The sequence below is a fragment of the Artemia sp. Qi Xiang Cuo genome, chromosome 13 (genome assembly GCF_049724085.1).
Source record: "Artemia sp. Qi Xiang Cuo chromosome 13, ASM4972408v1, whole genome shotgun sequence".
NCBI lineage: Eukaryota > Metazoa > Arthropoda > Branchiopoda > Anostraca > Artemiidae > Artemia > Artemia sp. Qi Xiang Cuo.
Window position 1 is genome coordinate 62,812,251 of NC_142806.1, and position 15,462 is coordinate 62,827,712.

General features: G+C 34.4%; 1 protein-coding gene across 1 annotated transcript in view; it reads left to right on the forward strand.

The window, feature by feature from the left end:
* The window catches only part of LOC148945530 (integrin beta-PS-like), a 72,892-nt gene that overhangs the window by 41,088 nt on the left and 16,342 nt on the right, over window positions 1–15,462 (forward strand). Inside the window, exons 9-11 of the mRNA XM_089099072.1 lie at window positions 3,178–3,330; window positions 7,459–7,614; window positions 10,028–10,159. Coding sequence (XP_088955198.1) covers window positions 3,178–3,330; window positions 7,459–7,614; window positions 10,028–10,159 — 441 coding nt within the window. The remainder of the gene's footprint in view (window positions 1–3,177; window positions 3,331–7,458; window positions 7,615–10,027; window positions 10,160–15,462) is intronic.

Here is a 15,462-nt window from a genome sequence, read left to right on the forward strand (position 1 = left end):
GATCTGCATCTGAGCATCAGTATCTTCCTCTGAGTATCAATATCTTCATCTGATCTTCACCTGAGTATTAGTTTCTTCATCTGAGTGTCAGTATATTCATCTGAGTATAAGTATCTGCATCTGATCTTCATCTGAGTATCAGTAGCTTCATCTGATCTTCATCTGAGTATCAGTTAAATTCATCCGATCTTCATCTGAGAATCATTATCTTCATCTGAGCATCAATATCATCACCTGATCTGCATCTGAGCATCAGTATCTTCCTCTGAGTATCAGTATCATGATGATACTGAGTCATTGCTATGAACCAACGATAAACAATAAATATTCTGGAACCAATGAATACTTTGAAAGGAAACAGTTGATATTTCATGTTGCACTTAATGTTTCGCACTTAAATATTGTTTTTTTTTTCCTGAGGTAAGCCTATGATTGTAACGTTCTTGCTTCTGGGTCCACAAATAGTTGAAGAATAATATTTCTGGATTTCCGGTCTCTAGTTTATAGATTATTTGCTAGCTTGTTGACATTTGTTTGTTTTTCTAAACGAAACGTTCAGTATTTTGACAATAACAGTAAAAACTGTTGAAAAATTGGATAACGCTTTTTGTTTGTTAATAATTTGATATCCAGAATCGACAACTATGCTACACTCGCTGTGTAGCATATTGGCCTTAAGAAATCTGACTCATTTTTTCCTTTTTTTTTACTTGCAAAATAACCAAATTTCAAATTTCAAATTGCAAATTTCAAAATAACCAATCAGGTGTAATTTAATTTTTCTTAAAGTTGGATCGAACCAAACTTCTCATACAACTTTTTATTTGACATATGGTCATCCAGTTGGATATATAAACATAACATTATGAAGTAAATGACACATTGCAGACATCTTAAGGATCTGCTGGGGGGGGGGGGTCGCATTGTAAATGTTTTCGTCGAACAGGGTAAGAAAAAGGAGATACACAGAGTTTTTTTTAGAGGTTTTATGTACCCTCTGCATCCTAAAGAGTAAGGGATCGACGCACTTTCTAATCCTTAGTCCATTATGTTAGTAGAATCTTTTTTTACTGTTAGGCTGAATAAGCTGTACTCGTGGCATCCACAAAAGCATAGTTTTTTTTCTTTGTTGGGGATGAGGCACGAATTTGAGAACAAAAAAGGAGTGAAATATATAAGGATAAAATAAAGTTTAAGGGGTTAAATAAAGTACCAAGGAGGTAAATAAAAAAGAAGGAGCTTAGAAGGAGTTAAATAAAAAGGATCAAGGTGTGATTAGAATAACGGTTTTTGTTTAATCCTCTTTCGCAAAGAACTTTAATATCATTTTTTTTATTTGCTGTAGAAAGTAAAACAATTAGGGTGTTCGACGACTGGGTAATTGTGACGTCGTTTATATGAAAAGTTTTTTCCCCTAAATCAGTTAAGGTTGTTAAGGACTTTTCCCAAGGTCATGACCCGTCGTTTTCAAACAGGAAAATGAACAATTATCTTATTAATTAAATTGATAATTTAATTAAATAAACAATTTTCATCGAGCAAAGCTCGGTCTCCTAGTATACGAATTATTATTGCAATTTTCTGCGTTATTGCGTAACATTTAATGCGAAGCAATTAAGAATCCAAGGCTTCACAGGTATTATAGGGGAATGCCCTTTTGTTAAAGCTGGGGATCAACTTATTTGTGAAGAAATAGATTGTGTTTCTAAACTCCTCCTTATGATTAAGGCTTTCAACCTTCAAGAGTCTCTAATTTCAGTCAGATAACGATTTTTTCAGAATATTAAAAGAACTGAAGGAGGAACCGAATTTTCCTAAAGTCGTGACCTATCTAGATCGTTTTTTTTTTCACGCTGGAAAATGGTAGTATGTCAATTTTCTCCCAAAAGTACAGTTCGTTTTCAAGCAAAAAAAGCTTAGAAAGCTTTTACTGGTGGTGTCGAAGAAAAGCCGCAAGGAGCTTACTAAAACACATGCTGTTAGCGATCTTTGTAAATTGCAGACTTTGTAAATAAATACGCTTCGAGTTGTCACAAGTTTAAATTGATTGGTAAAAGATTCACTTGTTGAGCCTGTGTTGAGCCATGAACTTGGAAGAAGTTTGAAAGTTTTTAACTTGTTATCAATAACCCTGTGCCTTTTAAATTTTGAAGCAGGGCCGTAAGAAAAGCAACGCATGCTTTTGGGGCATGTGCTCCCTTGAAATCGTAAATTTTCTTGAATTTGTGGGCACTTCTTGTCCAAACTATCAAATAAAAATGTTTTATTTAATTATTGTCACATCCCTTCCCCGACATTTTTTAATATCCCCTCCCCCCCCCCCAAAAAAAAAAACGAATTTCGTCCTTGCTTGCCGTTTTTGAAGTATTTATTGTCATTTCAAAAAGACGAAATTTTTATCCAAAATTTTAGAAATTGATTAATCTCAGTCATTACTACAATCACTACTAAATCTCACAGATGCACAAATTTGCACGCTCCTACTGCGTCCCAATCTAGTCAAACCTTCCCTGTTTACACCCTCCCAAGAACTTCCAATTTCCTTTTAATCCTTTCTTACTACCTCTCCATTGGGTAGGGGGATGGACCTGGATTTTCGTTTAGCCTATATAGATGGCCGAAAGACGATCTTTGACAATCTGACATCCTTCATCCGCAAAACGTATCCTAGCTATCTCAACCTTTCTATCATAACCAAATAGCCTCCCATAACTAGGGAGGCTAAATAAAATTAGGTCTGAATATTTCAAGTTTGCCAAGTACCTACTTCGCCTTCACCCATGCACTCGAAATACAAAATTGATTAGACACTACAAGGTCACAGAACCATATGTAACGGTTCAAAAGCAAATTCGAAATCATAACTCAACCGTTCATAACCACCAGTGGCATTATTTACTCAAACAGTAACCGGTTGATTTGTTTTATTAGTGTATTGTTTATGTGTAGCGTTGGTTTATTTCTTGATTCTTTTATTTTGTTCTGTTTGGTGATTTTCTTAAGTTTTTTCTATCTGTTGTTTTGCTTTGTCATTATTTTTGTTAATTCGACGGGGTATTCAATAAATTCAATTCAGTGGAATGCATTTTTCTCCGCTGCCAAAATATGCGGCAAGAGCGATTTAATCATTGTTGTTTGTTATTTGAAACAGGGATTCAGGCGAAGGCTAATTTTCAGGTAAAGGAGAATTCCATAAATTTGATTTTTGCTGTAACTGCAGACCAACTTCCTGTATACGAACAGCTGAGCAATCAAGTTGAAGGTGCATTCGCTGGTAAACTGGATCAAGACTCCTCAAACGTTGTCGAACTCGTGAAGGAGCAGTATGACGTAAGACACTTGTATTATGCCCGAATCGCAACATAGATAAAAAGAATTTAATGATTCTTGAACTAAAACAGAAAAGAAAAACACAGAAAAAGAAAACAAAGAAAAGAAAAGAAAAGCTGCAAAGAAAAGAAAAACCAACAAAGGAATATTGCTTCTGACAAAATTACCAAAGCAAAGGAAAAAAAAAATCGAACGTGAGGATAGATACCTAGCTGCAAATGAACCTCTTATTTTAACCTCAAATATAAAATATGAACAATATGAATATGAACAATATGAACAAATATAAAATAAAACATCAAAATATGAGTAGCACCAACCTTCTACACCAAAAATAATAAATAAAACAATAATGAACAATTAAACAACAAATATATAACAAAACAAAAAAAGCAAACAAAAGGCAAAACAATAATAATATGTACTTGCAATAACGCAAAATACACAACTCGTTTATTACACATATCTTGAACAATATTGTGCAATATTGTGCAAAATTGTGCAATAGTGTGCAAAATTGATAGAAAAGGAGTCGAATGGATGCGACTCGTTAAATCAAGTCTAGCTAAAGCCTCAAGGGAATGACCACCATGATTCTGAATGATCAGAAGCCTCATTATTTTAAGCTTATTAATTAAGCTGATTTTCTTTTATTATTATTTAATTATTGTCACCTTATTTATTTTAAGCTAATGTAAATAAGCTTATTATTCATTTATTTTAAGGTTATTATTATAATTTTAAGCTTGTTATTGGTATTTTAAGAGCCGGTTCTTAGTTTACTTTTTTACATTAGCAAGCGGAAAATACAGAGTAGCTGACAGCTGATATATGAATGACGAATGTTTTTCCTGATGTTAGCGCCATGCACTACAGACGTGGGAAATGGAAATGATACAAAATGAAAATTTATTGAAAAGTGGCTATTTGCATCAACAAGGGAATAAATTGTATGGTTTTACAGTTTTTTTTACGGTTTTTACGGTTTTATGGTTTTTATGGGTTTTTTTACACGACAGTTTGAATTTAACTCCCAGTCAAACTGTTCGAGTTTGCTAATAGCTTCAAACTCAATTATGTTCTGATTGAAAGCCGTTTTTTTAATTTAATAGCTTCTTTGATAATTTTCGAAACTGCCAACATCCTCGTCCAGGGGCGTAGCTCCAGCATTTTTTTTGGAGGGAGGCAAGAAGGGCCCATATCTGGATAGTTTAGGGGCTTGGGCAATATTATAATTTGTTTTTCCAAATTATTGGGGGCCGACTGGCCCCTTACACCTTCCCCCCAAACGACGTCCCTGTTCTCATCCCCATATTGCAGGTCCTGCTATTTAAAAATAAGATCATTAACTATTGCCTATTTGAATGTAATGTGCTAATACCAGTAGAGTGTACTCATCAAAATAAATTGTTTAAGTGTCTTAAATAGCACAAACTACCACCCTGAGTCAAAAGCCTGTATGACTACACCCTCCTGAAGAGTACTGAACGCGAAACGCACCAGGATAGTCCAGAGCCTTAATTTAATGAGCCACTATATGACATATAAAATTTGAGCAATCTCTACTAAAATAGCACTCCACATTACGACGGCGAAAAAGGAAGAGGGGTAAATGGTCTAGGCGGAAAAGCCCATAAGTTCTAACAAAAGAAGAAATAAAATGTGAGAAATAAAAAGAAAGAAAAAAAGAAAAGAAAAAATAATATCCATGAAATACCTGAGAGCAGGTCATGACTAGTAAGTAAAACGCAACATAATAGAAACAAATTCAAATCATAAATTAACGTTGGAAGTACCTTGCCTTTAGCAACATAAACTCAAAATAACATGATATAAAGCATTAGTCCTAATTGATTTGTTTTCAGCTCCATATTTAGTAAGGGAGGATAAAAATAGTATAATCATTGAACAAAAAGCACAAACTATGATAGCCTAAGTGTTACAAGGAAATGTTCTACTTAATACAAATGGATAAAGGCTATAGGTAAAATGAAAAAAGGCAAAGTAAAAAAAGGCTATAGGCAAAATAAAAAAAGGCAAAGTAAAAAAAACGCTATAGGCAAAAAAAAATGCAAAGTCAAGACGCTTGAATCAGTCACTAATGTAAGGTGAGGGTCATTAAAGAGGTGCAATTTAAAAAACCGGGAATGAGTCAGTAACTAAAAGTGAGGCTCATCAAAGGGATGTGATTACCCTGCAGAAGTTTAAGCATTTCTTAGGGCAATAAAATCTCAGTCAAAAAGCATGGAAAATGGTAACAGTGTAGAAAATTGGCCTTCTAGTGTTTGGCGGTTTTCTTTTTGTTTCTAGAAATTCAGATTGGACAAATATGCAGTAGTTACTGAAAAGCCATTTGTTCCTGATGCTTCGCTTGATTGGTTTTAGAGAATTTTCCGTGCCTAAGTTTTTTGACACCTCAGATCTAACTAATTAATTACCCTAAACTGCTTCAGATTTGACTTTTCATGGACTTTAAGATATAGGAGAGAGTAAACAACCTCAGGTTTTGTCACCAATACCAGCTTAAATTCAGCTAGACTGCTTAACCTGTAAAGATTTTCCTAGCGTGACATAGGCCTACGTGAAGCAGACTGGCTTTGAGCTAAGTACCTCTTAATCAAAAGTTGACTTTGTTTAATTATAATACTTCCAGAGACAATTCAGTTTTAATCCTAGAAATATGCAGATTAGTAATCTCATTTATCCTTTTCCCCATCTTCTCAAGTTGAATCGTCGACGATCCGATTCTAACCATTTCCCGATTCTCTAGTCTTATACCAAGGAAGAGCAGGTAATTTCGTCAGTTTATACGTCACTTAATTTAAAACCGGCACTCTTAAATCCAAATATACACTTCCTTTCCAAATAGTTAATGTAAACTTAAATACTGAACTTATTTTCTTGGCCATTTGGAACTCTTTGGACATAATTATTGATTGCTTAAGGCTTGAACCAGAGCTTTTGTCAGTTACTGATACATTTCCTAGTGCTGTCTTAGTGCGGCAATTAAAAGTGATTTCCATGCGTCTTTTGCTTAAGGGCAGCTAACAGAACAACACCTATTTATTAGTAAAAAACGCTGAGTTCGTTAAGGATTTTAAGCAAAGTTCTATGGGAAACATTTTATTTTATCTAAAAATGTTTCATTTTTGTACCTATTTTGTCCTGGTATTTATTAATTAGCGTTGATGTGAAGCAGTGCTTCAACTGTCCTTGAGCTTTTGGGATCTCTCTGAATTTCACCAAAATAAAATCGGATTCTCTCTGAATTTCACCAAAATAAAATCGGATTCTCTGAAATCTACTAGGGAATTAACATTCTTTAATACACAAACAATAACACGAGACACAAATCGATAATTTTCCTCGATTCTCCCGGAATCTCCCGGAATCTTTCCGAAATGAAATTGGGTTCTCTTAATTCTAGCAGAGAATTAACATCTGTAATTTCACAAATACTAACACTAGACACAAATTATAATTTTATTTTTTTGGTAAGAAGTAAACAGGGTTCTCCTAAATCTCCTGAAGAATTGACATTAGTAAATGCACTAACACGAGACCCAAGTCATTACTTTTTCTTAGTATTAATTTTGGGGGTAGATTTTGGAGAACCCTTCTTTTTGCTAGAGAAACTCGAGGAAATTGGAGTAAAATTGGGAGGCAGTGGAAGCATTGTTGTAAAGCCTTATCATGGGTTTTCTAATTTAATTTCTAAAACATTTAAAATCTAGTAATCTAAGTTCTTTGGTCTTTTTTCTGTTAAAGTAAAATATTATCCTGTTTAGAATTTTGTTTTTTCATATTTTTTTTTTGGAAAGACAGTTTGGTCTTGGAAGTTTTTTATTTTTATTTTAAAAAATGTCTGAAGTCTTGGAAAAATAATTACACTGAAGAATACGCTTTTGCTATTTCACTGTCTTATTACGAGTCATATTATTTCTTACCAGTTAGAACCTAAATATTTTTAGTTTGAGAAAGTCTAAATGTTTTTTAAAAGATAGCTATGTCTATGTATTTAATATATTAATTTATTAATATAATTATTAATATATTATAATATATATTAATATACTATTAATATGTATTAATAGTATAATGCGTATTATTTCGCAATTTTTTTCACAGAAAATTTCCTCATTCGTCGAGTTGAAGGATAATGCAACAAGTCATGTCCGAGTGACGTACTTTTCATCTTGTCTCTCAGGCGGTGCCCCTGTTCAGACAAACAAATGCGATGGCCTCAAAGTGGGCACTGTTGTCAATTTCACTGCCAAAATTGAAGTAAGTCAGAGTTTTGCAGTTAGTGCTTATTATAATATTATATTATTGCTATAAGAAATACCGTTTTGACAATTCATTTCTATTATCTTTATGTTTTAAATTACTACAACATGGCAACACTGACGAAGACGTGGTATTGTCCTAAATTTTTTATGATTTGGAAATAACCAATAGAAAAATTTTATAAAACCATGATTTTGCGATATGAACGGACGTAAGATGGGTCATGGGAGCAAAATTGTTCTTATTTTGATTTTATTGGCTCTTACAATTTTTTTAATGTGCATATTTACCAGACTGACCACCTAAACAGTGTCTTTTTTCTGTGGTTCTTTCTCTTCTGATGCTATCCCTAGGTAAGGCGAAACGGCGGTAAGGCAAACGTTTGGGTAGATATCTTGTTCTGGATACCAAACCAAGAAAAAAAATCTAAAAAACAACGGGTGTATGGCCAGTAAAAAAAAGAAGAAAAAAAGAAGGAAAAAAGGAGAAAAAAAAACTGAAGAAAAAAAACTGAAGAAAAAAAGAAGCAGAAAAAGAATAAAAAAGAAGAAAAAAGAAGAAAAAAAGAAGAAAAAAAGAAGAAAAAAGAAAAAAAGAAGAAAAAAGAAGAAAAAAAAGAAAAAAGAGAAGAAAAAAAGAAGAAAAAAAGAAAAAAAGAAAAAAAGAAGAAAAAAGAAAAAAAGAAAAAAAAAGAAAAATGAAGAAAAAAAGAAAAAAAGAAGAAAAAAAGAAAAATAGAAAAAAAGAAAAAAAAAGAAAAAAAAAAAAAAAAGAAAAACAAAAAAAAAAAAAAAGAGAAAAAGAAGAAAAAAAGAAAAAAAGAAAAAAAAGAAGAAAAAAAAAGAAGAAAAAAAGAAGAAAAAAGAAGAAAAAAAGAAAAAAAGAAGAAAAAAAGAAAATAGTCACGTGAATATTTCTCCTGGATATAAGAAGGCGTTCTCAGCCTTAAAAAGAAGAATCTGAAGCGTGCAAATAAAAAACAAGGAAGAAATCTAAAATAAAAAACATTATAAGAAAAGATCAAATGACACAAATAATTGCGGCTCCGTGGACAAATCACAGAAGCAGGATATATTACATTTGAATGAGGCACTTCTTTAAAAATACAGAACCAACCGGCATTTCCGGTTGCTTTTATCTCAAACCTAGGAGTTGGAAAACTTGGTATTTGAAATATAATATTATGTTTAGGTTAAGTCAATGTTATATAATCTCCTGCACCCAAAAAAGGATGTATTTTGGCAATTATCCAGTGGAAAAAATTGTGGGCCCTTTTCCCGGTATTTCAGATATAATCCGATTTCTTCCGAAAGATAGTGAGTATTTTCCTGATATATCCTGAATTTGTAGCTGATTAACCAGTTTCTGCAGTTTTGACGAAATTAGAAGACAACCCTTAGTCTCTTTTCTACAAGAGGAAGCTCGTTATTAAGTTGAATTTTTTTCTAAAGTAAATTTAAATGTAATTTTCAAGATTTATTTTAGGGCCGGGAAGGGGTTGACCCATCAAAATTGATTTAAGGGCTTGGGAGGGGCTCAACGATAGAAAGTCATTTTATATATTTTAGCCATATAATGACCACTACGCACTATGCACTATGCACTTTTTAAAAACTATGCACTTTTTAAAAAGGAGTTTTCACATGGGGGGAGGTTCTAACTTAGAGCCCTCCCCTCTCTCCATCCCTGTGTTCCGCTTACCTTAGTCTTTTGTCTTATTAATGCCATTTATTTTCAGATTTCCTAGTAGAAAACAAATTACCAGTTCCCTTTTGATGTTTTTTAGACCACCTTTGTGATAAAGTAAAAGTTCATTTACTTTCACCCATTTTTCAACCCTAGCTACACAGTTCTTGGTTTGCTTCTTTTCTACTTTTATATGCTCCTTTTCTGCTTGGTTTTCTCCTTTTCTTGCTCCTTTTACTTTTACTTTTTGCTCCTTTTACTTTTATGCTCCTTTTCTACTTGGTTTTCTCCTTTTCTTGGTAGCTCTTGCTGATTACTAGCCATCTCGGAAACTAGGCATCAAATTTCTTTCTTCTACTCAATAGTTTGAATATAATATTCAATATAATATTCAAATGAAGTGAAAGTTGACTATATATTTCACTAAATGCCTAGTCTATCTTATCATAAATTCCATTCCGAGACGGTGCAGAAGCCCTCCGTGGGTTTCTGGCTATGGATTTAATTTAAAATTGATTTTGTATTTTTTTTTTCGATTTTTAAAAATAAGTTGTATATTGTTTTATTATACGAGTATTGAGGTGGAAGAGCGCGCGCGGCTGTATTGGTGTTGGTTGTTTTTTTTTACCTCTTCAGTCTTCAGTTAGTAGTAGAATTTTTATTAGTTTTGAATCCTTATTTTTGTATAGTATTATTAGTTTAATATTTTCCCTCTTTTTTTTAGGCGGTTAGCTGTCCGACTGACCCCAGAGAATGGAACCAGCTATTGCAAATTTATCCTGTTGGTATAAACGAGTCTCTAATTCTTGATTTGGAGCTGTTATGTAGCTGTGATTGTGAAAAGCCTGGAAATAATGTAAGTATTCTGTAGTATCACCCTTAGCGGAAAAGGGCAGGGTAAACAAAAATTTAAAATGTTTAAATAGCTGGTTTTATGACCAAATTACTCTGCCTTAATGTTTAAAGCTCACTGTTTGATCACCCTTTTTTTTTTCTTGAGTGGATGTGTAAATGAATCCGTAATTTCTGATATTTAATTTTTAAATTATAAAAACCCTGTTCAAATTCCTCTGTTTCTTGATTCCAACATGTCCTTGAATTACGAACTATTCATTTTCTAGTTCTATAGTGATATGTAGTATGATATATAAGAGATAAAGTTGTAAATTCTATTATTGTTATAATATTAATACATAACGTAATTAATGTGTCATAAAAATATTATTTATATAAACATGACAACAGTTCAATGGTACTTTGTTAATCAGGTCCTATTCGTACTTGAGCGAATTTTACTTTTTCGCTATTTATAGTTAATCTTTGATTTAATAAATAATACTGATAAAATAAAAAGTGTGGGAAGTGCAATTCTGCAATTACAAGAATTTTCATTCTGAGAGAATTTCCTGACATCTATAACACAGATGAAACGGGTGTTATAACCGTGCATAGACCCCCTTAAGTCCTTACGGAGAAAGGTAGGTAAATAGTCGACGAAGTTACTTCAGCCGAAAGAGGCACTCTAGTTACATTGATAGGAACAGTTGCTGCGGTGGGAAACCTCTTACTGCTTTATTTTGCTAAAAGGGAGTCCAAAAGGATGAGCTGCTGGAGCAAACCCGTCCGAGTTTACACACAAAAAATGATCTAAGAGTACTTCCGCCCTTTTATGAAGCATTCGTGTGCTTTACCTGAGCGAAGAAAGCTATTGATCCTTGATAATCATGAATCGCATATTTTGCTGAGCACTGCTAACATAGTCAAGGAAAAGGGTATTGTCCTTCTTATCATTCCCCCTCATAATTGCCACAGGCTGTAACCTTTAGATGTCAGTTTTTTTTCCGTTCAAAGCTCATTACAACAGAGTGATGGATAATTGGATGATAAGCAATTTGGGAAAAACAGTTATCATCTACAATATAGCAGGATTGGTTGGTACATCCTTCCCGCGTGCTTTCACCCCTTCAAGTATCCGGAGTGGGTTGTAAGTAAATGACAGACCAAAAATGTCGTCTGATCATATGACAAATGAAAATGACAAAGACGAATCTCAAGGGCTGCAGAGGAATGCATGCCCGAAAGTGGGCATTAGAGGCTTCACTGACAGTGTATAATTGTCCCAGTTACAACCTTCTCTTCTTATTGTCAGCAGGTTAGACGTTTCGCCAAAGCTTTTCCTAGAAAGCGATCTACTAGGGGAAGACAGCGTGGTTCAACAGAAGCATTAAATGATGCTCCAGTTGAACAACAAATTGGCGCTGAGGAGGAACCTAAAATTGGGAGAAGAAGCATAGTTGGTTGGTCAAAAGGAGTCATGACTCGTCTCTCCACCTGGGACAAGGAGAAAATGAGCAGCCTGCAGAGAAAGGAGTATTTGACACTATTGCAGAGACAGATTATTTGGAAGTGTAGTATGAAGGAACATATTTCCCTGCTGTTATTCAAGCAGAGGCATAACTCTGACAAAACGAGCGTATTAAGCATGGCAGGAATACGCAACTGGAAGAGGCTTGAAAAGGGAGATTCCTCAATTTATATTTGTGAGGAAATTTTGAAGGAGATTTTTTATTCCAAATATATACCATTTATTAGGTTTTATTGTACTTATCAAACGTTATCCAGAAAGAGGGGGGGGGGGGGGGGTAGGTGGTTTGATCCCCTCGAAATTTTTTTCCGACTCGTAAAAACGTAACAAAAATACATAAATAATTTTTTCATACGTTAAAAAAAAATTGAAACTCCTCCCTTTGAATAAGAATTCTGGCTACGGCCCTGGTCACAGGTTTTTTGGCACTTCTTTTTCACAGGTTTTGTAAATTAGTAATGGTAACACTGGTGTTTGCTGGATAGTGCAAATCTTTTCGTTTTGAATGATTTTGAGCCGTTTTAATTATCTAATTTCAGACTTTACAGGTGATTATTATTACTATCTTTGGAAGTCTTGCATACTCTTAGGTAGTATGGTTGATACTTTAGGGATATGGCGTTTTTGGGTGTGCATTACTCTATGCGAAACCGTATCCAGGGGGGGGGGTACCAGGTTTGATCCCCTCCCGCAACCCCTAAATTTTTTTTTCTGACTCTTAAAAACGTAACAGAAATGAATATAAACTAATCTTAATGCCTTTTTTTAGTTTTATTGAACACACCCGGCCCCGAAAAAAATATCCCCCCCCCAAACAGAAATCCTGGATGTGCCTTTGACTCATTGTTAGCTTCTATGGTACAGGACCAAAACATTGCAACTGACTGGTAGCCGGCAAGTGGCGAAATGTATACAGGTTCATTCCATTGCAAACAGGCACTTTCAGTATAGTACTCAAGCAGGCTAGCTTATAATCCAAAGGGACTTGATGTATAACTGCAGCAACAGTAGGCCAAAACCGAACGAAGTTCTGACTTTTAAGACAAAGTGTATTTAAAGCCACAAGAAAAGGCCATTTACACAAAAAATTACAAATAATATAAACCTGTATCTGCAGTCTCTGCTGTTCCAAATTCCTATCCCGTAGAAATCAAATAAATGAAACGCTTAATTTATTGAACAAACTAATATTTCTTTTGAATAAACACATTTTTCAAGACACTTCGCAATTTTCTACAGATAAATTGTAGTGATGTTGGCCTACTTTTAAAGAGGCTTGGAATGTATCAACTTAGTTTTTCCAAATATATTTTTGGAAAAACTTTTATATTTTTGGAAAATTTTTGGAAATATACTTTCGGATCTTCTAGAGAGACCATATTGAACAATGTATCAAATTGCCCTCCTTATTTTTCCAAAGTTTTCCCTGAGCTGTATCTAGAAAGTGAAACAAGGCCGTATCCCGGGGGGTGGATTACCCGGTTTGACCCCCCCCCCCGAGATGTTTTTTCGACTCGTAAAAACGAAACAAAAATGGATATAAATAAATTTTGTATGCTTTTTTTTCAGTTTTTTTGTGTAACTCCCCCACCCCCGAATTTTTTTTTTGGGTAAAACCCCCTCCGAAAAAAAAATCCTGGGTACGGCCTTGAAGTGAGATACCTACCTGATAAATGCAGCATAGGGTACAACTTCTGGTCATAAAATAGCTTAACATGTTTATAAAATTTTAACGTTTCAAAATGATTCGATAATTCACGTGCATATCCTCACTGAATTGTGTAAACGCGGGGTCAGTACCTGTATTATTCGTGCTTTGTATGATATGCTTAATCATTTAACTGTCCTTGTTAATCTGCCTGATGGAATACTTACAGATTTTTGTAATTATTTTATACCTTTTTTCAACCCAAATTTTTTATACCTTGCACCTTATTGGCGTACCTTTTCGGCAACGGAATCAAAGCAACCCCGACGAATTTATTATGCTGAATATCTGAATATCTGAATATCCTGAATATGCTGAATATCTGAATGCTGAGTATGCTGAATATCTTCTCGGCATCCTCCCCTGGGCAAATAGTTCTTGGGTCAATAGGAAATTCGGAAATCTTTTGCTTCCTCACTACATATCTTTATCATTTGATTACCTAGCACAATCTTAACCTTTCAGATTTGGATTTGTATCCATTATCCTCTAGCTTCATTTCAAATTTAAGAAAACCCCGTTTTATCTAAAATGTGTTTTATTTTTAATTGCCATGATTTTTTTTCCTCCTGGGAGTAGTGCAACATAAGCTGCCTTAAGTAGGCTATCACTCGGTAACTAAACTATCTCAACCACATTTAATGATCTGTAATTTCATAGTGTCCATTGACCTAGATCACCATTCAAAACTGGGTAACAATCGTCTTGTATAGCCCATACAATCTCTTAAAGCACCCTAATTGAAAGCATTCTTGCTCAGTAGGTTTTTTGGCGTCGACGAATATCTGCTCTGTGACGCAGAACTGGGATTATTTTCGAAAGAAAAACCCTTTGTAGAGTGACAAATTCTTTATTCCTATTACATTATTACGAACATATGTAAACATTCTGCTCTTCCTCAATATTCACAACTTGAAATTTCTCCTCTTCAAACCAAAATCTTGTATCATATTTACCTTTTCTCTTACTAAATATAACCACATTTGTTGTGTCACCATATACCTGAATGTACTTCATCTTTTGATATTTATCTATTAGATTTGCTAACGTCTGTAAATCACTTGCTGATTTCACCGTTAGAGCTGTACCATTCGCAAAAAAACTAAACGGAAAATTTGTATTACCTAAACTCACTACTGAAGTTCATTATTGACCTATGATCTCACTGACATGATCTTGGGCTGTCTGACATACTCCTCAGTAGTGAGGTTGGCACCGGAGGGATATAGCGTGGTTGGATACGTGTTACTTTATGAGTTAACGTTAATGGCAGAGGACCTAAATGTCGGAACAAACTAGTAGGTATTGAGTGGAGAGTTATTTCCTGTATAGGGACTCATTTTCTATTTACAATCTTGCACTTTCGGTATTGTACTACATTAGGCTAGATTACGATACACTTAAAGCGCAAGACCAGCAGCAACAGGTCTAAACTAGGGGAAGCTCCAATTTTTTTGCTGGAACTTGCTTGCAAGGTATTAAACGGAGAATTATTGCCTGTATAGGGACTCATTTCTATTTAAAATCTTACACTTTCGGTATTGTACTACATTAGGCTAGATTACGATACACTTAAAGCGCAAGACCAGCAGCAACAGGTCTAAACTAGGGGAAGCTCCAATTTTTTTGCTGGAACTTGCTTGCAAGGTATTAAACGGAGAATTATTGCCTGTATAGGGACTCATTCCATTTATAATTTTGCACTTTCAGTATAGCACTGCAGCAGGCTAGCTTACGATACACTTAAAGCACAAGAGCAGCAACAACAGGCCCAAATTAAGTGAAGCTCCAACTTGTTTCCTGGGAACTTGTTTTCTAATTATTAAGCGGAGAATTATTTCCTGTACAGGGATTCATTCAATTTACAATCTTGCACTTTCATTATAGCACTGCAGCAGGCTAGCTTACGATACACCTAAAGTACAAGAGCAGCAACATCAGGCCCAGACTAGGTTAAGCTCCAGCTTGTTTGCTGGGAAACTTCAATGGCTTTTTTAGATTCGGGTGTCAAGCTCTAGTTTTGTTCTTTGCGTGCCAGGCAGTAGCCTTTAGTAGTGTTTTCGAGTTTAGTTGCCAGGAATACGAG